The sequence below is a fragment of the Sinohyriopsis cumingii genome, chromosome 8 (genome assembly GCF_028554795.1).
Source record: "Sinohyriopsis cumingii isolate HCF-2022 chromosome 8, ASM2855479v2, whole genome shotgun sequence".
Lineage (NCBI taxonomy): Eukaryota > Metazoa > Mollusca > Bivalvia > Unionida > Unionidae > Sinohyriopsis > Sinohyriopsis cumingii.
In genome coordinates, this window is record NC_142968.1 from 121,473,545 (window position 1) to 121,501,374 (window position 27,830).

A 27,830-nucleotide genomic window follows, 5' to 3' on the forward strand; every position below is an offset into this window, starting at 1 on the left:
ACGGAGGCAAACCAGAAATGAGACTGTTAGAATAAGCAAGACTATAGAATACTAATGATTACACAATGGTTAGAGACAAAGCGATAGTTTTTCAAGTCGTTAGTGTCAAGGGTTGGTTTTTGAAAAAGTGGCTTTACAATAGCAGTTTTAAAAATGGGCGGAAAAGACCAGTAGAACGAAAATTATTTATGAAGTCAGTCAGAGCAGGCGGTATAGCATCCAAACACTCAGAAGTGATATAGGAATTGGATCAAGCTGGCATATCTTTGGGGAACGCTTCTGTATGAACGTTTCTAGAAATTCAGTTCATATAGGCCGAAATGTTGTGAATGGAGGTTGTTGAAATTTCTTTTCATTGCTATAAGGTGAAGATGAATGGGGTTGTATAATATTGTCGAGTTGATATCTGATAGTTGTCACATTGTCGCGGAAGAAATTACATTATTATCTGATAGACTGTCGAGAGAGGCTGTGGTCGGTAATAGTTTAGATACGTTCCTTGCCAATAATTTATTGGTGATGCAGAATGATTTTTGTACTGAAGTCGGTGGAGTTTGCTGCATGGATTATATTTGTGACATTTCTTTTGGTAACTTCATATTATTATAATTATTATTATTATTATTATTATTATTATTATTATTATTATTTAGATAAATGATTTTTCTCTCAACTTATATCTGAACACAACTAAAAGTGATTCCACAAAGACTGATCGTAAAATAGGAATAAATAAGTGTTTACTTGGTCTTCTTTATATACAGAATATCACAAGACGCACGACACAGCAAAGTGTCAGATTGAAATTTTCATCAAATTCGTAAAAAAAAGGTATATTTATTTAAATTTTGCAAACAACGTAATAAAAATCAGGTAGAACATATACTTTTTAAGGAAAAAACCAATGTACTGAGCTCAAATACAAGTCAGCATATTTAATAGTCAGGTATACCCTAACTTCCTTGGTCTAGGACCGACAAAGGTCAAGTACAATACAAATTAAATAAAATTAACACTATGTCGGCATGGCCATTCGTTTAGGAAACGTTTAGGAGAAGTGTCTGTCATAAACGTTTTCTAACTTTGGGAAGTCGCATAGGCACTATGTTTGCCTTGAACGAACTGTATGTAATGGGAAGAGATTCGTGAATAAACCCACGTTGATGTGACCATAACTTCAAAAGGAGCTTTGATAAGATGGTTTTCATAATGGCCGCCATTTACCATTTCACTTAGTGTCAACTAGATATCTTAAGTCTTTCAGTGAAACCCCTTAGGATCACCTGTTCAGAATAAGTAGCTCTACGATTCTCAAGATGACTACCAAGGCGGCCATATAGAAGTTATAATGGGTGCCGTTCACATTTAGAACCAACTTCATGTCATTAGAAGCATTTTAGTGTGTGACGTTACAACCATCGCTTCTGGAGTAGTAGCGAACACAATATTTTCTGGGTGTCCACGATGACACTGTAGTTAAAGGTCTGATTAATACCATTGTTTCATATTACCAAGAATTAAAATAAGTCTTACTGGATGTCTGAGGTATAATATTTTCATTTAAAACCACGTATGCATCGAAAGACGTCATAGTGGATGTTCACTGCATAATATTTTTATGTATGACCACCTGTGCATCGAAAGAAGTCTTGCTGGATGTCTGAGGTATAATACATTCATTTAAGACCACGTATGCATCGAAAGAAGTCTTACTGGATGTCTGAGGTATAATACATTCATTTAAGACCACGTATGCATCGAAAGAAGTCTTACTGGATGTCTGAGGTATAATACATTCATTTAAGACCACGTATGCATCGAACGAAGTCTTACTGGATGTCTGAGGTATAATACATTCATTTAAGACCACGTATGCATCGAAAGAAGTCTTACTGGGTGTCTGAGGTATAATACATTCATTTAAGACCACGTATGCATCGAACGAAGTCTTACTGGGTGTCTGAGGTATAATACATTCATTTAAGACCACGTATGCTTCGAAAGAAGTCTTACTGGATGTCTGAGGTATAATACATTCATTTAAGACCACGTATGCATCGAAAGAAGTCTTACTGGATGTCTGAGGTATAATACATTCATTTAAGACCACGTATGCATCGAAAGAAGTCTTACTGGATGTCTGAGGTATAATACATTCATTTAAGACCACGTATGCATCGAAAGAAGTCTTACTGGATGTCTGAGGTATAATACATTCATTTAAGACCACGTATACATCGAACGAAGTCTTACTGGATGTCTGAGGTATAATACATTCATTTAAGACCACGTATGCATCGAAAGAAGTCTTACTGGATGTCTGAGGTATAATATATTCATTTAAGACCACGTATGCATCGAAAGAAGTCTTGCTGGATGTCTGAGGTATAATACATTCATTTAAGACCACGTATGCATCGAAAGAAGTCTTGCTGGATGTCTGAGGTATAATACATTCATTTAAGACCACGTATGCATCGAAAGAAGTCTTACTGGATGTCTGAGGTATAATACATTCATTTAAGACCACGTATGCATCGAAAGAAGTCTTACTGGGTGTCTGAGGTATAATATATTCATTTAAGATCACGTATGCATCGAACGAAGTCTTACTGGATGTCTGAGGTATAATACATTCATTTAAGACCACGTATGCATCGAACGAAGTCTTACTGGATGTCTGAGGTATAATACATTCATTTAAGATCACGTATGCATCGAACGAAGTCTTACTGGGTGTCTGAGGTATAATACATTCATTTAAGACCACGTATGCATCGAAAGAAGTCTTACTGGATGTCTGAGGTATAATACATTCATTTAAGACCACGTATGTATCGAACTAAGTCTTACTGGGTGTCTGAGGTATAATACATTCATTTAAGACCACGTATGCATTGAAAGAAGTCTTACTGGATGTCTGAGGTATAATACATTCATTTAAGACCACGTATGCATCGAAAGAAGTCTTACTGGATGTCTGAGGTATAATACTTTCATTTAAGACCACGTATGCGTCGAACGAAGTCTTGCTGGATGTCTGAGGTATAATATATTCATTTAAGACCACGTATGCATCGAACCAAGTCTTACTGGATGTCTGAGGTATAATACATTCATTTAAGACCACGTATGCATCGAAAGAAGTCTTACTGGGTGTCTGAGGTATAATATATTCATTTAAGATCACGTATGCATCGAACGAAGTCTTACTGGATGTCTGAGGTATAATACATTCATTTAAGACCACGTATGCATCGAACGAAGTCTTACTGGATGTCTGAGGTATAATACATTCATTTAAGACCACGTATGCATCGAAAGAAGTCTTACTGGATGTCTGAGGTATAATACTTTCATTTAAGACCACGTATGCATCGAAAGAAGTCTTGCTGGATGTCTTAGGTATAATATATTCATTTAAGACCACGTATGCATCGAACCAAGTCTTACTGGATGTCTGAGGTATAATACATTCATTTAAGACCACGTATGCATCGAAAGAAGTCTTACTGGATGTCTGAGGTATAATACATTCATTTAAGACCACGTATGCATCGAAAGAAGTCTTACTGGATGTCTGAGGTATAATAGATTCATTTAAGATCACGTATGCATGGAACGAAGTCTTACTGGGTGTCTGAGGTATAATACAATCATTTAAGACCACGTATGCATCGAAAGAAGTCTTACTGGATGTCGGAGGTATAATACATTCATTTAAGACCACGTATGCATCGAAAGAAGTCTTGCTGGATGTCTGAGGTATAATACATATTCATTTAAGACCACGTATGCATCGAAAGAAGTCTTGCTGGATGTCTGAGGTATAATATATTCATTTAAGACCACGTATGCATCGAAAGAAGTCTTACTGGATGTCTGAGGTATAATACATTCATTTAAGACCACGTATGCATGGAAAGAAGTCTTACTGGATGTCTGAGGTATAATACATTCATTTAAGACCACGTATGCATGGAAAGAAGTCTTACTGGATGTCTGAGGTATAATACATTCATTTAAGATCACGTATGCATCGAGCGAAGTCTTACTGGATGTCTGAGGTGTAATACATTCATTTAAGACTACGTATGCATCGAAAGAAGTCTTACTGGATGTCTGAGGTGTAATATATTCATTTAAGACCACGTATGCATCGAAAGAAGTCTTGCTGGATGTCTGAGGTGTAATACATTCATTTAAGACCACGTATGCATCGAAAGAAGTCTTGCTGGATGTCTGAGGTAAAATACATTCATTTAAGACCACGTATGCATCGAAAGAAGTCTTGCTGGATGTCTGAGGTATAATACATTCATTTAAGACCACGTATGCATCGAAAGAAGTCTTGCTGGATGTCTGAGGTATAATACATTCATTTAAGACCACGTATGCATCGAAAGAAGTCTTGCTGGATGTCTGAGGTATAATACATTCATTTAAGACCACGTATGCATCGAAAGAAGTCTTGCTGGATGTCTGAGGTAAAATACATTCATTTAAGACCACGTATGCATCGAAAGAAGTCTTGCTGGATGTCTGAGGTATAATACATTCATTTAAGACCACGTATGCATCGAAAGAAGTCTTGCTGGATGTCTGAGGTATAATACATTCATTTAAGACCACGTATGCATCGAACGAAGTCTTACTGGGTGTCTGAGGTATAATATATTCATTTAAGATCACGTATGCATCGAACGAAGACTTACTGGATGTCTGAGGTATAATACATTCATTTAAGACCACGTATGCATCGAGCGAAGTCTTACTGGATGTCTGAGGTATAATACATTCATTTAAGATCACGTATGCATCGAGCGAAGTCTTACTGGGCGTCTGAGGTATAATACATTCATTTAAGACCACGTATGCATCGAAAGAAGTCTTACTGGATGTCTGAGGTATAATATATTCATTTAAGACCACGTATGCATCGAAAGAAGTCTTACTGGATGTCTGAGGTATAATACATTCATTTAAGACCACGTATGCATCGAAAGAAGTCTTACTGGATGTCTGAGGTATAATATATTCATTTAAGACCACGTATGCATCGAAAGAAGTCTTACTGGATGTCTGAGGTATAATACATTCATTTAAGACCACGTATGCATCGAAAGAAGTCTTACTGGATGTCTGAGGTATAATACATTCATTTAAGACCACGTATGCATCGAAAGAAGTCTTACTGGATGTCTGAAGTATAATACATTCATTTAAGACCACGTATGCATCGAAAGAAGTCTTACTGGGTGTCTGAGGTATAATATATTCATTTAAGACCACGTATGCATCGAAAGAAGTCTTGCTGGATGTCTTAGGTATAATACATTAATTTAAGACCACGTATGCATCGAAAGAAGTCTTACTGGATGTCTTAGGTATAATATATTCATTTAAGACCACGTATGCATCGAAAGAAGTCTTACTGGATGTCTGAGGTATAATACATTCATTTAAGACCACGTATGCATCGAAAGAAGTCTTACTGGATGTTCAAGGCATAACATTTTCATTTATGACCATGTATGCATCGGAAGAAGCCCTATTGGATTGCCGAGCTATAACACTTTCATTTAAAATCACGTATGCATCGAAAGAAGTCTTACTGGACATCCGAGGTACAACATTTTCATTTAAGACCACGTATACATCGAAAGAAACTTTACTTGGTGTCCAAGGTATAACAATTTCATTTTAAGACCACGTATGCTTCAAAAGAAGTCTTTTAGTAACAATCAACCATTCACTAGGAGTAGCGAAAACCATTTTTAAAATGGCTACCCTGGTAGCCACATTGGATTTTATATTGGTACTAATTTATTTAGGGACCATGTAGACATGACATATTTTTGATCAGTACTCGGTGTCATTATGATCATTCGAGGAGTAGTGATAACAAGACTCAAAATGGACACCAGGTCGGTCATTTTAGATGTCAGAGGAGCACCATTTAATTTAGGACCAACTAGACATCATCAGAATTCTTTTCGTGAAAATTCCATGTCAGTAAGACCATCCATTCAGAAAGTGTAGCGAAAAAATATTGCAATGGAGGCGCCACCGCTGCTATATTGCTTGTTTGTTGTTGTTGTAGGGTTTAACGCCATTTTTCAGCACAAGTCTATATTGTTTGTCGTGTTAGCACTATTTGATTTAAGACCAACTATATACCGCAAGAAATCTTGTAGTGTGGACTTTATGTCGACATGAGCATCTGTGCAGGAGGAGAAGCAGTATCAGGATTTTCAAGATGGTCACTTGTTCGGCCGTTTTGATTTTTTAGGAGTACCATTTTCACTTCCAAAAATCAAAACGGCCGAGCTAGCGACCATGTTGAAAATCTTCACTTAGGACTACCTAGACACGTCTTTTAGTGAAAGCCCCTTGTTGATATTGCCATTCATAGAGGAGGAGCAGCAGAGTGATTTTCAAGGTGACCATGGTTAATATCAATATGGCAAGTGTGTTGGGATGTGATTTGGATTTTTAACGTAGCTTTAACAATTTTTCAGTCACTACGATGTCTGCAATGTGGCAGTTTATAGTGATGTCTAGCACTGGGGCATCATGCCGCAGACATGTAACGTGATGTCCCACCCAGTCACATTATCCTGACACCAGGCGACCAGTCCTAACACTAACCTCTTAATGCTGAGCGCCAAGCGAGGCAGCTGTTAGTACCATTTTTGTAAGTCTTTGGTATGACTCGATCGGGGATCGAACCCACGACCTCCCGCATCCGAGGCGGACGCTCTAACCACTAGGCTACTGGAGCGGTTTCAATCTGGCAAGCTAGACGTCATGATAACTGTTTTGGTAAAACAAACCTGTCGATATGACCAATAATTCATGGGTAGTGGCAACAGATGTGTTTTGAAAATGGCATCACGGCTGCTATATTGTAATGTCATATTTATACCATTATCATTAAGACCAACTAGAAATAATAAGAAGTTTTGAGCACAAACACCATGTCGATATGACGATCCCTTCAGGATGAGTAGCAATAAGATGATTTTTAAGAGGGCCTTCATATCGCTCATATTGGATGTCAGATTGGCATCGATAACAAGAATTTTGAAATGGTCGTAGTGTGACTGCATTGGGGGTCAGATGGGCACTATTTTCATTTAAGACCAACTGGACATTATAAGAAGTATTTTAGTGAAAATCTCATACAGTTTAGAAGGTGCACGGATAACAGGATTTTCAAACTGGCCATCGCGGCGACCATATTGGATGTCCGTGTGAAGCATTTAATTTAGGACCGACTGGACGTCATACAAGGTCGTTTGGTGAAAATCCCACGTCGACATGGCCATCAAATTTTGGAGCACAAAATTAGTGACATATCTCATATGTTCAGGAAGAGCAGCGATAACAAGAATTTCGAGTGGGCCGCTATGACGGCCATGTTTTATGTCCGACGGGCACTATTTGCATTTATTGGGAACTAAACCTACGGTTTAGTTGGTGCGTAATCTTTCGTAGCAAATTTTCAAGTAGTTTTGGGGGAGTAGCGATAGCAAGCCTGTGTAAACGGACGAAGAAACGGACTATGGACAACAGGCTTCCGTTTAAGCTCTTCCGGTCTATCATCTTTAGGACACACGGTACAAATTTTATGGAAATATGTGAACTAGCCTCGAAATGGGTGAACATAAAGTAGAGTATATATGGATTTTGCTATCCATGAGTGGTTGACACTGAAAGTTATTTTGTAGGAAAAGAATCTTTTGGGAGCTTAACCTAGTTGTCACTGAAAAGACGTAGAGGCATTGTTGTAAAGTTGGAATTTCAGTCCTTGAAAAGTCTTTAGTTTGGAACACTCATTACTAAAATTAGCACCTGACGCTTTGATGCGGAGTTGGAAGCACATATTTCAAACACATGCAGTTCTAGAAAATGACATGACTCATATCTTTTTCTCTACACAGAAGCTATCATCCAGGTTTCATCTATACTGATAAATATAGGTTTGATCATTAGCACTAGGAAATTAAAAGTTATTTTGAATTTTTAATATCATGGTGCTTGCATTGATTTACTATGTGAACTGAATTAGTACCGCGAGTCCTATAGACAGCTACATCAGTAACGTGACTCCATATATGCATTTGCAATATCTTTACTATAAATCCAATCATATGGTTTAATTTATAGATAACAAGCAAAATTAATACTTTTTGTAAACTGCTCAGTGGCATTCGGTGGGATATTAAACACATATTCAGACATATCAACTGTTGCCAACAAGGTGGTGGGGGTACAGCGTGTAGATTTGTAGGTAGAGTGTTTTGCTCCTTGGTTTATACATAATTTTTATTCAATTTACCATTTATAGAGTAATTATAGTAAGCAATGTGATATTTTCTAGTTGTGTTTTGAAACATTATGCTTCAGATATGATGACTTAGGTCTCTGCCACCATGCTTAATGGTGATGACCCCTCATGACTTTATATCCCACTAATTTCTTTCATTGAATGCTTTGAAAGTTCATATTTTGCATTTTAATCGACCTATGACTACCTTATTTTACTTTTAAATTATATATATTTTGGGTGGAATTTTAGGTAATTGCTGTCATTTAAATCTCCCTTTCTGTAATAATACATGCACATATAGATGGTCGTCTTGTCTTTTTATTCATTAATAATATAATATGACAAGGCTGGTGATATATTTCAATATGAAATTGAAGAGAGATAAATTGTGATATTAAAAAAGGTGACTCCTGTTAGACAGATTTATTATAATATTTTTCTGATTTCTTTATATAAAGCTCAAATACTTAAATGTTGCCTGAAATGCACAATTACTGAATAGGTGAACATGAACTTGCAATATAAATATTCACTAATGTAATAGTTTGACAAGCAGAACTATACACATTGCTTACGTGTGCATGGAACTACTGTTACTAGGTCTGTCAAGAAAATCAAAGGTGTCTATAGGACACACGGTACTAATTGTATGGAAATATGGAAACCAGTCTGGAAATGGGTGAGGATAAAATAGAGTATATACGGGTTTGGCTTTCCAGGATTGGTTGATAATGAAAATTATTTTTTGGAAAAAGAATCTTTTGAGGTCTTCTCCTAGTTTCACTGACAAAATTGAGACATTGTTTTATTGATGGAATTTCAGTCCTTTAACAGGCTTGTGCTTGGAACACTCGTTGAAATTTGCATCTGACTCTTTGGTGCGGAATTAAAAGCACGTGTTTCAAACACATGCAAGTCCAGAAAATGCCGCGGCTCATATCTTTTTCTCTACACAGAAGCTATCATCCAGGTTTCATCTATACTGTTAAATATAGTTTTGATCATTAGCACTCGGAAATTAAAACTTATTTTGAATTTTTAATATCATGGTGCTTGCATAGGTTTACTATGGAAACTGAACTAGTATCATGAGTCCATTAGAGCTATAACCAGCTATAAAAGCCTGCGCATATATACATATATATATATATATATATATACATATATATATATATATATATATATATATATATATATATATATATATATATATATATATATATATATATATATATATATATATATATATATATATATATATATTGTTTCATTTGGGGGTAAGATTTAGCATTGAATTTGCCTCAAAGTTCTTTTCAGTCACAGTCCTCTACATATCTTCATATAAATTAACATTAACAATTATTGATTTTACGCTGCTTAAGAATTTTTGTTTTGGTTAAGGTGTGTTTAATTCAAATTGGTTGTTTCTGAAATTGTTGTAAATAGCAACCCTAATGATATTGTATATGTCTGGTTTTCAAAATTACTACCATTTTTTATTTTGTTCCGTAAACCATGGAGAGCACTTACGACGCAGATTCAAAGTGCTACACCGTAGGCAGTAATGCTTATAACTAAAGATTGTCAATAGCTGGAAAACAATTATTCTTGCTGTCAACGTGCAAATAGAGCATTTACTCTGATATAGGCCCCAGAGGCTTTCTCAGCTATGGGTACACATAATCAGATCTTGCACATTTCCTTCAATTGTTATCCTTGCAAAACATTTGCAGCAATATATGATATTGTGTTTAATTTATTTCCCCTAAAATGTAATGGTACACGTTACCATTCTTTCTGTGCTGATACAAAACATTGGTATTTTCCCGTAGAGTTTACCAGAAATGAAAATATAAATACTGCAAAGTTACTTTTGGTGTGATTTAAAGAAATGTGTTTGTTGTTGTTGATAAGACATAGCTATCAGTAAAATTAAAATTTGAAGCTTTCAAACTTGCGACTTTAACGCTTTTGGTATTGATGAGATATTCTATTGTCAGTGTGGTGGTTATAATCATCGTAATCTGTAAAGTTGGAGTGCTAAGGTTTCTCACGTAGAACAACTACAAGGATTGGCAGTGTGGAATACACAGATTGGTTCTGAGATGCCGCTTTAGGTATGACAGCTGATTGAACATCTTCTGTGACACTCATCCAATTCTTCCATTGTTTAAAGTTAAGACTTATAGCTCTAGTCTTTGCAATTTATTCCAAAGTTACGAATGTATAGCAAGTTATTGAAACATGCTTCAGTGGGCCGCAAGGTTGGAATTTGTCGTAGTCTTCTTGTTTATTTTAGTTGCATACTTGATATGGTTTAAATTATTTTTCTTTTGCATATGGTGATAACGTTAGTACAAATTATGTTCATCATAGTCACTAAAGATATACGACCATCCTAACTTGCATGAAGCTTCTGTGAATTTTGAAAAAAAATATGGTATATATGTAGTAGTAGTAGTAGTAGTATTTATGGTACCCCAAGACAAAAGTTACTATACTGGGTCAGCTTAAGGTAAAGTTCGAAAAAATAGAAAGTAATTACACATAGTTTTTGGAACATAAACCATTCAAAATAAAATCTAAGTATTAAGTACAAGAGGTTGAATATAAAACGTAAACGTTGTTACATTTCTGTAAAATGCATATTAAATAACAGGAAAAGTAATTGGATGTAAAATTCTACAACATTCTTAAAATGTATTGTGTAAACAGCATTCCATTAAGAAGACCGATGGTTTCTTGGGTGGTACATCCTCATCTGGTTTTATTCATTCAATTAACGTCAGAATACTCTAACACTAGACAAGAGAATGTCCACTTCTGAAAGGTACAGATGAACATGTTTAACTTTTCATATCTGAATGTTAATATCTAATCGTTTTCAATCCCATAGTTGTGCAAATTATGACATTACGAGAAAGAAACTGATTGGATTTACAGAGTACGTGCACTTTTGCGTCCCACATAAGTTGCAGTCTCTGCAATATGATGGACGTGAGACCTATATTATTTTTATTTTTGCTGTGTTGCCACTGCACGTTTTAGAAGATTCAGTAGCCATTCAGTACTCAATAGCACTATATTTGTACTGTTTTGAGGATTCAGTAGTCATTCATTACTCAATAGCACTAGATTTGCACTGTTTTGAGGATTCAGCAGCCATTCATTACTCAATAGCACTAGATTTGCACTGTTTGAAGATTCAGTAGCCATTTCAGTACTCAATAGCACCAGATTTGCACTGTTTTGAAGATTGAATGGCCATTTCAATACTCAAGCGCACTGATTTGCACGCTTTTGAAGATTGAATAGCCATTCAGTACTCAATATCACTAGATTTGCACTGTTTTGAGATGCCAGTTGTTAGAGAGTATTCTGTAACTCTACTGACATTTTCATTGCAGTCCGTACGGATGCATATTTGTCATAACAATTTGATCTATCAAACGCCTGTCAGCTTTGTGGTAAATATATTTTCCTGAATTTTGTCATGCTGAACGCGGTTTACGTATTGGAAACGTGAACGTGCATAATTATCGCGAAAGCAATAAGAAAACACTGTAAATATGAAGAAGAAACAAAATTATAAGCTAGCTGAGAATTAATCTGACCAAATATACTGAAAAAAGAAATAAAAGTAATTTCTTGTGGGGAAAGAAACGTAATTGCTTCTCAGCTGACTCAGAAGTCTGATAAATAATGCAAACGTCCTCTCAGATACGACAAATCCATATGGAAAATTTAGTGCTGGAATGCTCATGATAAATGAATTCTAGCCTGATCCAATATTTATTCAGATAAAGTGATTTATTCTTCTCTCAAGTGTAATGGACAAGATTGTAGTCAAGACAAAAAAGAAGTTACATTCTTGTCGTATCGTCAGTATATTCAACGAGAATGATGATACATATAATGTACCCTTATGGTCCTGGGATATTATCCAATGAATAAGGAAGAATTGGTGAATATAAAAGGAGTGATGGTCATCTGAAAGAGTATCCACATCTGTTCTCTTAAAGGATCTAGATCGGCGAACGCATATTATTTCTCAATTTGGGCATTTCACCTACCTATCATTTCTCTACTTGACTATCTCCATCTCTTTATATATCCTGGCAATTTTTATCATATACGCTGTGTAGTTGGAACGTGGGGTATTTTTATTTTACAACTGTATGTGTGTGTATATATATATATATATATATATATATATATATATATATATATATATATATATATATATATATATATAGATATATATATATAGAGAGAGAGAGAGTGGTGGTATTTTATGTTCAGACTTTGAATTTAATTCGCTGATCTCAATTTTTCATATTTTTGATACTTTTTTTTCATGCCTGTCCTTTTGTTATGCCCGACAGGATATTAACCTTGTAATAAATAATTTTTGTAAATGGCACGATGCATGTTACCTTTTGGATTTTGTATCTAATTATGCCATTCCCCATGAGAAGTCAAAACTCAAAGACAAGCTGATGAATTGGTCACTAACAATATTTTCAATTACGCGTTGAAAGATTGCGCTCGTTCACCGTTTAATGGCGTAGCGCTCTATTTTGGTTCACCACTTACGGCATAGCATTGAACCAGTTCGTTTTCTACGGAAGGAAAAAAAGACAGCGGGGTGTTTTAGATATGTGCGGGCCCGGTGCAAAATGAGGACAATGGGCCCGCAAAGATAATTTCTATATCACTGAAGAAATTCTGTGAAATATTCATACAAAAATGCAGGTTTGTTTTCAAAAATGAAATTTACTTCTAAGAAATATATGTTTCGATGATAATCTCTTTTAAACAAATACAGAAATTTTCGGTCCCCTCTACCGATATAAGGCCGCTACTGTAAAAATGACTATGAGACAGTTTTCTATCTTATGCGTGTCTTGGCTAGCAGAATTTTGTTTCGACGCGTTTCATGAATTTCTAATGAAATGAACACTAGCGTAATGTTACATGACGAAAACTACTGATTTTATTTGACCCAACCAGTGAAATTATTTTGAAAGACTGTTTGGATGCATCTGTCATTAAGCCTTGGTTTTACGTGGGGTTATGCCGCTTATGATGTTATGAGGTGTTTTCACACGTGTAAGATATATAAAAATTATATATATATATATATATATATATATATATATATATATATATATATATATATATATATATATATATATATATATCAGGGTTTCAAGGGTTGTCATCGCCGGGGGCGGTTGTGTGAGATAAGCACCCACTTCCCTTGGAAATCTCCCAATGGCTTGCGTCTGATAGAGCCTCTGACAACCAAATCCAGCTCCAGGCCTTCACGAGTGGCGGAACCTATTTAAACTGACTGGAGAAGGGATGACAGGCGAGCTTCTGGCGCCTCAAAACCAGATTCTTCGGGCAGATGGGGGCTCGTTAACCTTGGGTGGTCGCCCATCTAGGAGAAGGTAAACTCCGATTTCAAACCATCGCTGCCTTGCGTCTATACCTTCTCAGGGGAAAGGCTAAGGGAGTAAACCCCAACAGAAGATCCGGAGTCGGAGTCCCTAAGGCGACTTGGCATTGATTTCAGTGTCATCTCGGCAACTCCTGCGACGCAGCTGGTACCATGACGTATCGGCTTGTCCTTTCCCTTGGATCCATCAGCTGCGTGGAGAGGGGGGATCAGCTGCATGGGCAACAGTTGATTCTCCATATCACCCTGCCCAGGCTTGCGCCCTGGAGAGGACACTCCAGCTTCGCTCCATAGCGTCGACACAACACGGGAAGCAGCAGTTTACCGTTATAAGTCACCGCTCGATTGGCGTAGAGCCAGACGCCAGGGGTTGCTTCCGACGGTGGGAGAGACCAACATGTTTCACTGGACAGCTACCGTCCGCCTCAAACTGGGCAGCCCCCAGCCAATAAGGTGCCGTCCCGCCACAGTTCGCCTGCCTTGCTGGGTGCGTAAGGCTTAAGGTACGCGAGTACCTGACAAGCGGACTGCAACTACTGCACCAAGAAATAACAAAATAAAAATAAAAAAGAAGCCTTCAGTCCTCAAGCTAGGTACCTGGAATGTCCGGACCATGCTGACTGGGTTTTCAGATGATCTCCAGACAATCAGTGATGTTCGTAAGACTTCAGTCATCAACAACGAACTTGCAAGGCTCCAGGTCGACATCGCCTCGCTACAGGAGACACGACTACCAGATTATGGGTCCCTCAGAGAAAAGAACTACACATTCTTCTGGCAAGGAAAGAGTGCAGATGAAGCCAGAGAGTTTGGTGTTGGATTCGCTGTCAGGAACACTCTGCTGGGAATGATAGAACCCTGCCAACAAGGAAATGAAAGACTGCTATCCCTCCGCCTCCACACCACAAACGGGCCTGTCAACCTGATCAGTGTTTATGCTCCCACACTAAGATCCGCCACAGATACCAAGGATGAGTTTTATGATGAGTTAAACCCGCTCATTGACAAAATTCCCAAGAAGAGAACTTGATTTTGCTGGGCGACTTCAATGCTAGGGTGGGTGCCGATCATGACTCTTGGCCCTCCTGTCTTGGCACGTTTGGTGTTGGGAAGATGAATGAGAATGGGCAGCGCCTTCTAGAGATGTGCTCGTACCACGAACTCAGCATCACCAATTCATTCTTTCAGACAAAGCCACAGCACAAAGTGTCTTGGAGGCATCCCAGGTCTAAACACTGGCACCGGCTGGACTTGATCATTACAAGACGGTCAGCCATGAAGGGTGTGCTTCTTACCCGTACCTTCCACAGTGCTGACTGCGACACCGACCACTCGCTGGTGTGCTGCAAAATGAAGCTTCAGCCAAAGAAGATCCACCCCTCTAGGCAAGAGGGTCAAGCACGCATTGATGTGAGCAAGACATCATATCCAGACAAGGCTGAGGAATTCACCTATGCTCTTTCCAAGACGTTTGACTCAGAACCCCCCAACGACAGTGCCAAAGAAAGACGGGATTACATCAGATAGACTGTATACAGCACAGCCACACGGATCTTTGGTAAGAAGCAATCAAAGAACAATGACTGGTTTGAGGCTAACTCTGCCACACTCATGCCAGCCATAGAAGAGCGTCGCAGTGCTCACCTGCAATACAAGCGATCCCCCTGTCAGAAGACGCTACAGGCATACAGGTCTACCAGAAGCAAAGTGCAGAGATTAGCACGGCAGTGTGCCAATGCATACTGGCTTCAGCTCTGTCAGAGTATCCAGTCAGCAGCAGATATTGGAAACAGGGGCATGTACGATGGCATAAAGAAACCAATGGGTCCCACGAAGAAACTGACAGCACCGCTGAAGTCTGCCACAGGCGATACCATCCACAACAAGGGCAAGCAGATGGAGCGTTGGGTGGAATACTACTCCGAACTGTACTCCAAAGAGAACCACATGAACAATGATGCCCTCAACGCCATTGAAAACCTCCCTCTCATGGCCGAACTGGATGAGAAACCTACTGTAGACGAACTAAAGAAGGCCTTACAGAAACTTTCCCAAGGTAAAGCCCCAGGGAAGGATGGCATCACAGCAGAACTCATCAAGTGTGGATGTAGCGTGCTTCTCACACACCTACACGACCTCCTCTGCCAGTGCTGGGACGAGGGGGCAGTGCCTCAGGACATGAGAGATGCTAACATCATAACCCTGTACAAGAACAAGGGCGACAGAAGCGACTGCAACAACTACAGGGGCATATCACTTCTCAGCATCGTGGGTAAAGTTTTCGCACGCGTCATCCTGAACAGACTGCAGACGCTTGCTGACAGAGTTTACCCAGAGTCGCAGTGCGGGTTCTGCTCAGAGAGGTCCACAATCGACATGATCTTCTCTGTCAGGCAACTGCAGGAGAAATGCAGAGAACAACACAGACCCCTCTTCCTGGCCTTTATAGACCTCACCAAGGCATTCGATCTGGTCAGCAGAGACGGACTCTTCACAATCCTGGCGAAAATTGGTTGCCCTCCAAAGCTGCTAAGCATGATCCAGTCCTTCCACGATGACATGAAAGGCACAGTGCGGTACGATGGCTCAACATCCGACCCCTTTGACATCCGCAGTGGAGTTAAACAAGGCGGTGTCCTTGCCCCCACGCTCTTCGGCATCTTCTTCGCAGTCCTGCTCAAGCACGCCTTTGGGACGTCCACAGAAGGGATTTACTTGCACACACAATCAGACGGCAGACTGTTCAACCTGGTACGACTGAAGGCAAAGAGCAAAGTGCGTGAAGTAACCATCAGGGACATGCTCTTCGCAGACGATGCTGCTCTAGCCACCCACACAGAAGCAGAGCTTCAGCGCCTGATGGCCCGCTTTGCTAAAGCATGTGATGAGTTTGGGTTAACCATAAGCAAAAAAAAAACAAACGTGATGGTTCAGGACGCGGACCCCCCAAACATCATCATCAACAACTATGAACTTGAGGTGGTGAGTCAGTTCATGTATCTCGGCTCTACCATCACCAACAACCTCTCGCTCGATGCTGAGCTCAACAAGCGGATCGGAAAGGCATCAACAACTCTCTCCAGGTTGTCGCAGAGAGTGTGGAACAACAGCATGCTGACCATAAACACATAGATCACCGTGTACCTTGCATGCGTGCTAAGCACTCTCATGTATGCCAGTGAAACTTGGACTCTGTACGCCTCACAAGAGAAAAGACTGAGCACCTTTCACATGCGATGCCTCCGACGCATACTCGGGATCACCTGGAGCGATCGAGTAACAAACAACGAGGTGCTCGAGCGTGCCAAGATTCCTAGCATGATCACACTCCTCCGTCAACGCCGCATCAGATGGCTGAGCCATGTACGTCGGATGGTTGACGGACGGATCCCCAAAGACATTCTTTATTCGGAACTCGCCTCTGGCAAAAGGTCGATCGGACGGCCACATCTCCGCTTAAAGGATGTCTGTAAGCATGACATGAAAGCCCTTGATATTGATGTCAACACCTGGGAAGAGCTCGCTCTAGACAGATCAGGCTGGCGACATGCTCTGATCACTGGTCTGAAAGCCGGAGAGGACAAGCAACGCTTGCTAGCTGATGAAAGACGATCGCAGAGGAAGAAGAAGCAGCTTCATCCAACACCTGACACAACCTTCAAGTGCAGCAAGTGCAGCAGGGACTGCCACTCCCGTATTGGACTACTTAGCCACAGCAGACGCTGAACAACCACCAACCTGGACATCTCTCATGGGCGCAGTTCCATCGTCTCTCGAGACTAACGGATGCCAACAATATATATCATATATATTAACGTTAATATCACAGTAGTTGTATTATAAATGGTGTTTGCTGGTTATACTTTAATGTTGGTAATATGTTGTCTGATATTGCTACCAAAGATACAACACATACTTTGACCTTGGAAACAATTTCTTTTCAGGAAGTTTATTAATTATTTTCAAGTGGAACAAAAATTATCACATTACTGCGGTGAGCTTAGTTTTACACAAACTGCAGCCATTACTTTGGTCTGGACTTGTAATGGCAGGGGGTATAGTAAATGTTTTCTTGGGAGAGACGCTTAGTCTCATTTTTAAAGTGGCTTATGATATTCGAGGTATGGTATGGTATGCTAAGGTATGCAAATTCTGCTCGACATATCTATATTGCTGTAATTTTAATTTCACGACGAAGAATATAGGCGTCAGTAATGTTTTATATTTCTTATGTTAGTTTCATAAGAAAATGTTTATTTTCGATGGATCCAGACACAGTTCGCAGTTTTCTTCATCGACAATCCTATTTTGATCACTTGTTACATCATATCTAAAAGGGGTGGGATATCAGAGCTTTCCACAGTTTGACAAGATTATAGAATTAAGAGTAAATTACTTGATGACTTTTGGAAAGGAGACATCTTGCCGTTCAAATTTTATTTTAAAAGCTCGCCTTTCCACCCCCCTTAAGGCAACAACAGCATAAAACAGCAATTATCAGTAAAACAGCAGTTATATAATACTTTCGGCCGGCCCATTTTATATCATCATTATGTGGGTAAAAATGGGCTGCCCTAACATACCACAAAGCTCATATTAAATTGGTAACGGTTGTTTTAGAATTTAGTTCTTCAGATACAATGGGTCCAACCCATAGAACTGCTATTAAATTTTATCGATGATGATTATATTCGTTTTTATGCATATGCAAAAGGGGCCGACCCCTTGTATCAAAAGGATGCTATGATATTGATAACAATTGTGTTTATGTTGCTTTTTATGCAAATGCAAAAGGGACCGACATTACGTACCATAGCACAAGTATTGTATTAGTAACGACTGTGTTCACCAGTTTCATTTCTGCAGATACAAAAGGAACCCGACTCAGCTTACCATAAAACTGCAGTTATATTGGTAACGGTTCTCGTTTATTTTTTATGTGCTTGTATATGCAAAAAGCTAAAAGACCGGCCAATAATACCTTACAATTGCAGTAATTTTGATAATGAATGTGTTTATAAGTTGGCTTTTTTTTTGTTTTTGTTTTTTTCTTCCGGTTGGGAGGCTGGATCTAAAGATGACGTTACTGTTGACGTCGACTCCACTATAACGCCATAATTCACTGTTAAAGGGTTAAATGATGACGTTTGGGTATTTAACAACGTGTACATTTTACCTAATCACTCACAAAAAAAACAAAGTCCGAAGGAGTTTATGTTAACTTTGTGAGTGATTAGGTAATAAGCGCTCACCGTTACGGATCATTGCCATCTCACCTCTGTCTTTGTGAGTTCGAGTCTAAGGCTCGGCTAACGTTGGTACGTGAGAAAGCCTGCCAATAGCTTCTCGTGGGTCGGTGGTTCTTCCCGGGGTTTTCCAGGGTTCTTCCTCCACCAGTTATACTGGCCGCCATGTATAGCCTATCTTCTGCTGAAAAATGGCGTTAAACCCTACAACAACAACACTGTTACGATCCAAAGTCTTAAACAAAGTCACATTAAATAGTGAAAGTCAACAATTTTTGTAAAATTTAGCAAATAATTTATTCCCCTATACTACAAAAAGAGAAAATATAAAAAAAATAACTTACGTTATTGCGAATTAAGTCCCAAATAATTCTTGAATTTCTATCACAAGTCTAATGATTAAAGTTCTGAATGAACTTTAGTGGTATTCCAAAATAAATGCAATGATATACTTGTTGAAGTGACTAAGACGACCTGTATCTTGGCCATGTGCCAACAGTCATTTGTTAGATCACAATAACACAATCTAGAAACATATCCTTTTTTGAATTTTACTTTAAATCAAAGTCTTTATGTCCTAGAGTATTATTTGTGAGTACCTGGCATCTCCAGAAAAGAATAATTTGAATTAAATAATTGCACCCAAGTCAAAATAATGCACAATGAAAATACAATACAGTTAGTAAAAGGTAAACAGTGTTTTTACAAAACTATCACTGATTTTGGAGAAGGTCAGCTACTCGATACAATTTTACATAACAGCAGATCATAAAATAAAAAATGATGAAACCTAACTAACAAACAGTTTCAATTAAATTTACATTACAATACAAAAATAGATACCCGAGCACGATTATGAAATCCTTATAATTCCAATTTACTTCATTTCCGTCAACATATCAGTGGATTTCATCAATAAAGCATTCACTTTTATGTTGCTCTTAGTTTTATTTACATAATACATAGTCCTATATTCGCTAGCTAAGAGTCGTCAGTTCTTTGCATATTAATATAGGGTAGAATATTAAAGCGGGTAATACCAGTGATCAAAAGAATTTGTTATGGTATTTTTTTTAAAGAAATCGTTTGCTGCTGTTTAAACCAGGCTATTCCTTTTCTATCAACATTACGCTTGCGAATGGCATGTGTTGTTACAGCATTAACTGTTCATGCTTTCTACGCATTTCGATGTTTCAAAATCAAACTCGTGTTCATTATTACTGAGATCCCTTGTTTATCATATGACCCTGACCCGTAATAACAGCTGTTGGAACATATTGTGGAGCAAAACACAATAATTTGTAAATATTTGCTTGTAAAGCCTGTCATTTGCTTTCTTCGGCAAAAAGGGTGAGTGTTGGAGTGCAGGAAGGTCTGTGCAATTACATTATTTTAACTTCTAATAGGCGATTTTAATTTGGGGGTTGTACATTTTGATCATAAATCACAGAAATGTGTGGGTCGAGGCTTAGTATTGCTATCATTATGATGTAAGACGTTGGTAGTGATAAAACTGAACATAAAATGACATAACACAGTGAACCGAAAGTAGTCCGGCAGAATTTACCGATTTGTAAAAGAAGAAAAGAACATAATCAAGTGACAGTTTACATCCAATCAGATTGTAGAAAGTTCTGTCAATTCACAAAGCTGGAATTATAGCGCCTTAATTTCCGTTATCACTAGCATTGGGGTGGATATACTAAATATAGCGCTTCCATGCTGACTTTTACATCAGTGGGGTGTGTTTTGATCTTATCTTTAGTACTAGTAGTGACTGTATACAACTTTATGACGTCATAGTGCAATCAACTTGAACAGCGACTTTATATTTAAATGTAATAGTTATCACATTTTTTTCCAGTGGAAACATACCTTTTACTTGTATTGACCATAAAGGTAAAAATTAATCGATTTGTGTCACATTCCTTTTATTAATGTACATCTTGAATTACTTACAGATTCGTCTAGCGTGAAAACGTTTTGGAGCTCAGAGTTTATGCCTCCTCGTTTTCCCTAGGCACTGATAATTGACCCATGGTAGAGCGATGGTAGGCCGCAATGGACACGGTTACTGATGTTGCCCCATTGCAAACATTGGAAGTCCGATTTGGACTCAGATACTCATGTTTGCCCCATGGCAGAGCGACGAAATTCCGAATTTGACTAGTTACACATGTTTGTGATTGCAGAGCGATGAAAGTCCGAATTGGACTCGGTTACTCGTTCTAAGTTTATGATCCCGACTTAAAACGCTAATTATAGACGGTTCTGTCTTCAGCGCATCTTTCATGGGCGTCAACATTTATTCAAAATCGTTCGTATTTTATTGATTTTTGAAATTGAAGTGTAATGACGAAGCCCATCAATATGCCATTAACTTGTCAACAGCAATTTGAGATGGCTCATTTTTTTGCGCACAGGTAATTGAATCCAGTCTGATCATAATTTACGGGAAAATAATATATAGCACGTTAAAACTGTAAGGGTACATCAGAGGAGATAATGGAGAATATAGTAAGCGCTCTTTTGTACACATTTGTCACATGACATTTTAGAATTGTATACATTCGCTATCGGAAGCATTAATTTAAAAAGCATCATCATTTCTAGTTCTTTTATTTCATGCACTAAAGACCCAAACTAAACCTATTTTAAATATGCTATTTGATTTGTTCCATATAATTTTTTGATCAAAGTCTTAGAGGAGATTAGCACATTTAAACAGCTTTGGTCAACAAGGTTTGTCGCAAATTAAATGTAAATTTTGGAAGTTGTGTTGCTAGCACATCGTCGGCTGAAAACAAAGTTTCTCCTGTTTGATGTTGAATGTGTATGGACCTTTACTAAAGCTAGCTTATACGTCTTTCCTTTTTCCATGAACGAGTGATTATATTTCGATCAATTTAGTTTACAGTATAATCGGATTAGTATGTCCCATAAAGAGTATAAGTGCGTACGCAACACTATTGATTGCACACATGCTTACTTTTAAGTGATGGAGTGTAATACGTCACGGCGTATCGACCAGAATATCACATCCGCAAAGCAATTATCTTTTCTCGGAATTACTGCCTCTCAGTTGTCGTATGACTGTCGACAATAACGTACCAAGCTTATGTCTTAGGATCCAAAAAGAGAAGGTACATTCTTCTGATTTATTTTCGCGGAATTTTTTAATATTTGTTTTCTTTTTTTTATTTTTTTTTTTATTTAATGCGTTGCCATTTAATACTGCAAACATAAAAATGTCTTCCATATGGTCCTCATATGTTATTTGCATGACACTTTATAAAACAAACCTCTTTCTAGAACTATTTGAAAGAACAATATCGAAATGAAAAAAGGAAGACTCAAAAGTCTTTATTCGGAATAAAGTACTTCTTTAAGCGTTGGTTTTAGAAATGCATATTTGATAATGTTTACTTTTTGTCTCCTTTCGAATTATAATGTTTTAAAGTCCAAAAGCAAACGTCTGGCTCAGAAAATGTAGACACAAAAACAACATAAGAGTGAATGAGTTCCACTCTCTTCCCCATTTCTGTAACCAATACAGAAATACTCAATCATTATATAAGTAAAAAATAAAACGTGGCAAACGTTATATGTCATTTTAATAACTTATCTTCCAGAACAGAATGAAGGAGAATTACGGAATGAAAGATGAATACAGACATCACAGGAATGGAGTGTGTGTGTGTGTGTGATTTGGATTTTTAATGTGGCTTTAACAATTCTTCAGTCATATCGCTACGATGTCTGCAGGGTGACAGTTTATAGTCATGTCTAGCACTGGAGCATTATGCCGCAGACATTTAGCATGATGTCCCACCCAGTCACATTATCCTGACACCAGGCCGACCAGTCCTAACAATAACCTCTTAATGCTGTGCGCCAAGCGTTAGTACCATTTTTGTAAGTATTTGGTATGACTCGGCTTGGGATCGAACCCACGACCTCCCGCATCCGAGGCGGACGCTCTAACCACTAGGCCACCGGAGCGGTCAGGAATGGATTAGTAGGTTAGCTGGTAAATTATATACTAAATAGTAGGGTACGATAGTACGGCGCCACCAGTTGCTATTGATATTGATTTCCAGGAATCGCGAACTTGTACAGGAAATCTCTCTTTATTCCAACATGCAAGCGTAGGACTTGTGTATACCACTTTTTTCAGCTGTTCGATATTGTTTCTTATATGAATGGCATTCATTGATCGATGACAGAATAATTTCAGTTAGGAATCACATAACGTAGCCTCTGCTAGGAGAATTCAATCTAATTTGTTTGTCAAAACATTTTTCTTCCTGGAATTTGTGCCTACCGTACAGTACCAACATTATTGTTAGTTGTTTATTAATTAACAGCAAACGATGATTGAATAATAAGGAATAGAAAGGAAGTCTTGACTAATTATCTGTGGGCTGATTTTTTATAGTAACCTTTAAATTAGTTAGGATTACAGTCTGAAAGCAGGTCGTCTAAGCTTTCAGTACCTTTTGGTAGTAGTGTAAGATAAAAACTACGCGACATGGATCGAATTTCAGCGTCCAGATTTTCCTTTCGGAGACATAAAAACAAAGACAAGGATCACCAACATGAGAACAAATTCCCAGAACACGATGTATCGAAATTGAAGTATATTGGGTAAGTAGCACCAGTAATTTTATGTATCGTAGTTTATTCATGTATTAGCCATTTATAAAAAAAAGGATTTTTGTTCATGACAACTTTTATTTATCTTACAGACTCGCAACAAGTTGCGTTTTTCCCGTTAATACAAACCTAATGAACCTTTTATTAATTTCCTATCAACAGCGTTTTGATTAGAGTCACGAGCTCGTTATCATTAACTGATTGTCACATTTTTCCAAGTTACGATTTGAATTTCATTGTACGTGCGCGGGTTTATAAAGCTGAAGAAAAAACGTTTTATTCCAAAGTATTTTCCATGCAGTACAATTCAGATTGATATGTTAGCCCATCGCTGTTTCAAGATTTCCCAGGTTGCTTAAGTCAGTTACATCTTGAACATAATCCCGTTAATGATCCAGTTGTCTGGTATATAAATCTTTACACAATTTGGGGCGATATGGATGAATTTTAATAACGGACTTAATTTTTCTCGATATGTCTCTTTCGACTTTGCCCCATTTTCTAGGAGTTCTCAGTACCAATGTATAATTAGTATATTTTTGTTTTCCTGAACCAAGCAGGAAATGTCCAATGGTCCTGTTAGGACATTTGTTAAAACCTTTATTTGTAAGCTTACATAAAGTATGGTTTTGAATTTGTTCAGTTAGAAAGCATTCGAGCATGTCAATACATTTCTCTCTGAGTCTTCTGTTCCTATAAGGTTTAGCTACTTTTTGTACGTTATTGCTTGTACCCTATATTGTCCAGCATGAAGTAAAGAAAATAAGGAATGAAACAATTCCCCACTTTACGATATGTAGTACGAAACAATCAATGGTAATGTAGTAACTGTATCGCTTTGCTCCGGTGATCAGCCAGTAATTTCATTTTCATTTTTCACATGTTTACATCCTACCTCCTACCCCAAGGAGATCAAGATATGTTGTCTTCAAAAACCACACTCGATACTGTTTTTAGGCAGTATGCGTCATAGTTCACCCACAAGATACCGTTTTGTAGGCAGTATGCATCCTAGCTCATCCACAAGATACTGTATGTAGGCAGTATGCGTCATAGTTCATCCACAAGATATCGTTTTGTAGGCAGTATGCATCCTAGCTCATCCACAAGATATTGTATGTAGGCAGTATGCGTCATTATTCATCCACAATATACTGTTTTTAGGCAGTATGCATCATGGCTCATCCAAAAAAAAAACTGTTTGTAGGCAGTATGCGTCATAGTTCATCCACAAGATACTGTATGTAGGCAGTATGCATCATTGTTCATCCACAATTTATCTGTTTTGTAGGCAGTACGCATCATAGCTCATCCACAAAATACTGTTTGTAGGCAATATGCATCATAGCTCATCCACAAGATACTGTATGTAGGCAGTATGCATCATAATATCTCATCCTCAAGATACTGTATGTAGGCTGTATGCATCATTGTTCGATCCACAATATACTGTTTTTAGGCATTATGCATCATTGTTCATCCACAAGATACTTTTATTCATTTTGGAAAATCCAACACCCTTCAGGCTACCCACAAAGACAACTACTACATTAATACAAACAACGAACTAAATGCCACGGCCACTATAAAGTGTGTGTGTTTTTGGATGTGTTTTGGATTTTTAACGTACTTATAACAATTTCGCAGTCTTATCGCTACGATGTCTGCAGTGTGGCAGTTTACAGTAATGTCTAGCAAAGAGGCATCGTGCCGCAGACATGTAGCATGATGTCCCACCCAGTTACATTATCCCGACACCAGGCCGACCTGTCCTAACACTAACCTGTTAATGCTGAGCGCCTAGCGAGGCAGCTATTAGCACCATTTTTATGTCTTTGATATGCCTCGGTTGGGGTTCGAACCCACGATCTCCCGCATCCGAGGCAGACGCTCTAACCACTAGGCCACCGGAGCGGTGTGGCTATAAAGACTTTCTTATTTTAAAATAAATCAAACTATCATACACACCACGAAAATCCAGATGCATCATAGCCTGGGACACCACAAGAATAAATGCATAGCACCTAAACCTTAAACATGTCTCAAGGAATATATCCCTTATTACAAAACAAATACGAAGTCCTATTGGTTTCGAACCAATGAAGTTTTCGGAAAACCGTCAGTGACAATTTAATCCATATAATCCTATGGGTTTGAACCATAGGCTACCCGCCATTCATTACTTCATATTTTCATATATATAACACAGAAGAGCACACATAAGAAAATATGTTACGGCTGGACGAACTGACCAATAAACCATGTATATAGGTAGACGGGGAGGTGTGTACGTACACACACACACATATATATATATATATATATATATATATATATATATATATATATATATATATATATATATATATATATATATATATATATATTCCTTTTTCTAGTAACACACCTTTAAATGCATTGTGTACACAGAAACTAATCCTATACTTCGGAGACACTCTAGGTATAGTATATATCTGACCATAACAGTTACACTAATATCCATGTAAGCTATGTTTAAAATGGGTCTCAACAGACAAAATCGTTTTGGATTATCATATAGAAGAGTCACTGGTAGGCCTCTGCTAATGTGGCTTGAATAATTCTTTAAAACAATGATTTTAAAGGTCCGTCATGTGAGACCTGTACAAACGATAACGGAAAAGGATTATAAACTAAAACAGATTCATACCATGCTGAATGCATTGGCAGTCAGTGCAGTGCATAATAAAGAAATGTTGAGTAAGCAACAGTAACAGTTCTTTGAATTAAGCAAAATTAATGACATAATAAACGGTTGTTGTTTATATACATATCATGCACTAGTCATACACTCAGTTAAATATAATAATGATGTAAGTATATATTTAACCCATTACTTTCCATCTTAATTTCCAGTAATAAATAATTTTATTCTATATATCGAACTCATATACGTTCCCCTATCATGAAAGTAAAATAGCTTTGTGACTGAAATTTGCTGCAAGCATTGACTGGTAAATATGGTACCGTCTTTAATCTAGAGACGTGGTTACCAACCATTTTGGCCGCGACCCTAAAAATATTTTTTTCTGAGTCCCACGACCCTGTTTCCACATTCTGATAAGATTTAACACCCTAAAAAAATCATGGCGACCCTTTGCGACCCACCAAAATGCCCGTTCGACTCTGATTAGGGTCGCGACCTGGGGGTTCCCAGCATTGGTAATGCAGCGTTTTGTATGATGGTTTTGAGATGCCCCTCTTCGTCTCAACTTTCATTAAGCCATTTGCCATGCAGCTTGGAAGCTTCTAGCTCTATTTTGTCTCCGGTCGTGTCGTCTATTTTGTTTTTCTCCATCTTTATCAAAATAGTGAGGTATTTATTGACAGAATTTTTATAAGACAGTCTTCTTCTGTGATGTGCGTATTCGACAGTCTTAAAGTTTACATTGAATCCTGATCTTCTACGTCAGTGGTTTCCAAAGTTGGCGGTGGGATTACCGAGTGGAAGGGGGAGCCAATGCTGAATGATGCTTGCTACGGGGTAATGTAGGGGGCGCTGAGGGTAACCAAGGGGACGGTGGCCCGAAAATATTTGGGAGCCACTGTTCTATGTTAACAACCGCAGTTGTTCGAATATGTAAACTTCATTCCTTTGCTCTATATTTAAAACTCAAAACCAAAGTCTCTATTTTCTAAATACGGATCTTTGACCTAAATTATCTTTGCCGGTCGAAATGTTTGACACGTACTTTATGGGTCCGAAAGTTGAGTTTTTACAAGGACAACAATTCTTTTGAGTTTCTTGGAATTTTATACATTTTCATATTATGCAGTATTGCTACTTAAAAAAAAACACATTTGGATCAAAACATATAAATGATACCAACTGTGATGAAAATTTATTTTGATTTATTAAGGAATTGAACAGGGATAGAGCTGAATGAGAAGGCACGTGACTTTTCGTAAAATAAACAAATCCGATTTATGGCTATAGACGTACGAACCAGTTAATATAAATGATGATACATTCACGGAAATAGTTAACATTTTGGAGTAGTCAACGCCAGAACCATGGAACTCTATTCGAACATTTCAGATTGAATTTTCTTGGAGATTTTCATGATTGTTTTATAAATAATGATAGTTT

The 27,830-nt window shown here is 37.9% G+C and overlaps 1 protein-coding gene across 3 annotated transcripts in view; it reads left to right on the forward strand.

Moving 5' to 3' along the window:
* LOC149794535 (NAD(P)H-hydrate epimerase-like) overlaps window positions 1-27,830 on the forward strand; it is a 192,740-nt gene that overhangs the window by 70,287 nt on the left and 94,623 nt on the right. The window contains exon 1 of one of the 3 annotated variants that reach the window (XM_089968792.1): window positions 23,281-23,692. The exons of the other annotated variants lie outside the window; for them this stretch is intronic. Coding sequence (XP_089824918.1) covers window positions 23,577-23,692 — 116 coding nt within the window. The 5' untranslated portion in view covers window positions 23,281-23,576. Of the gene's footprint in view, window positions 1-23,280; window positions 23,693-27,830 lie in introns of those variants that run through there. 3 annotated transcript variants of the gene reach the window in all.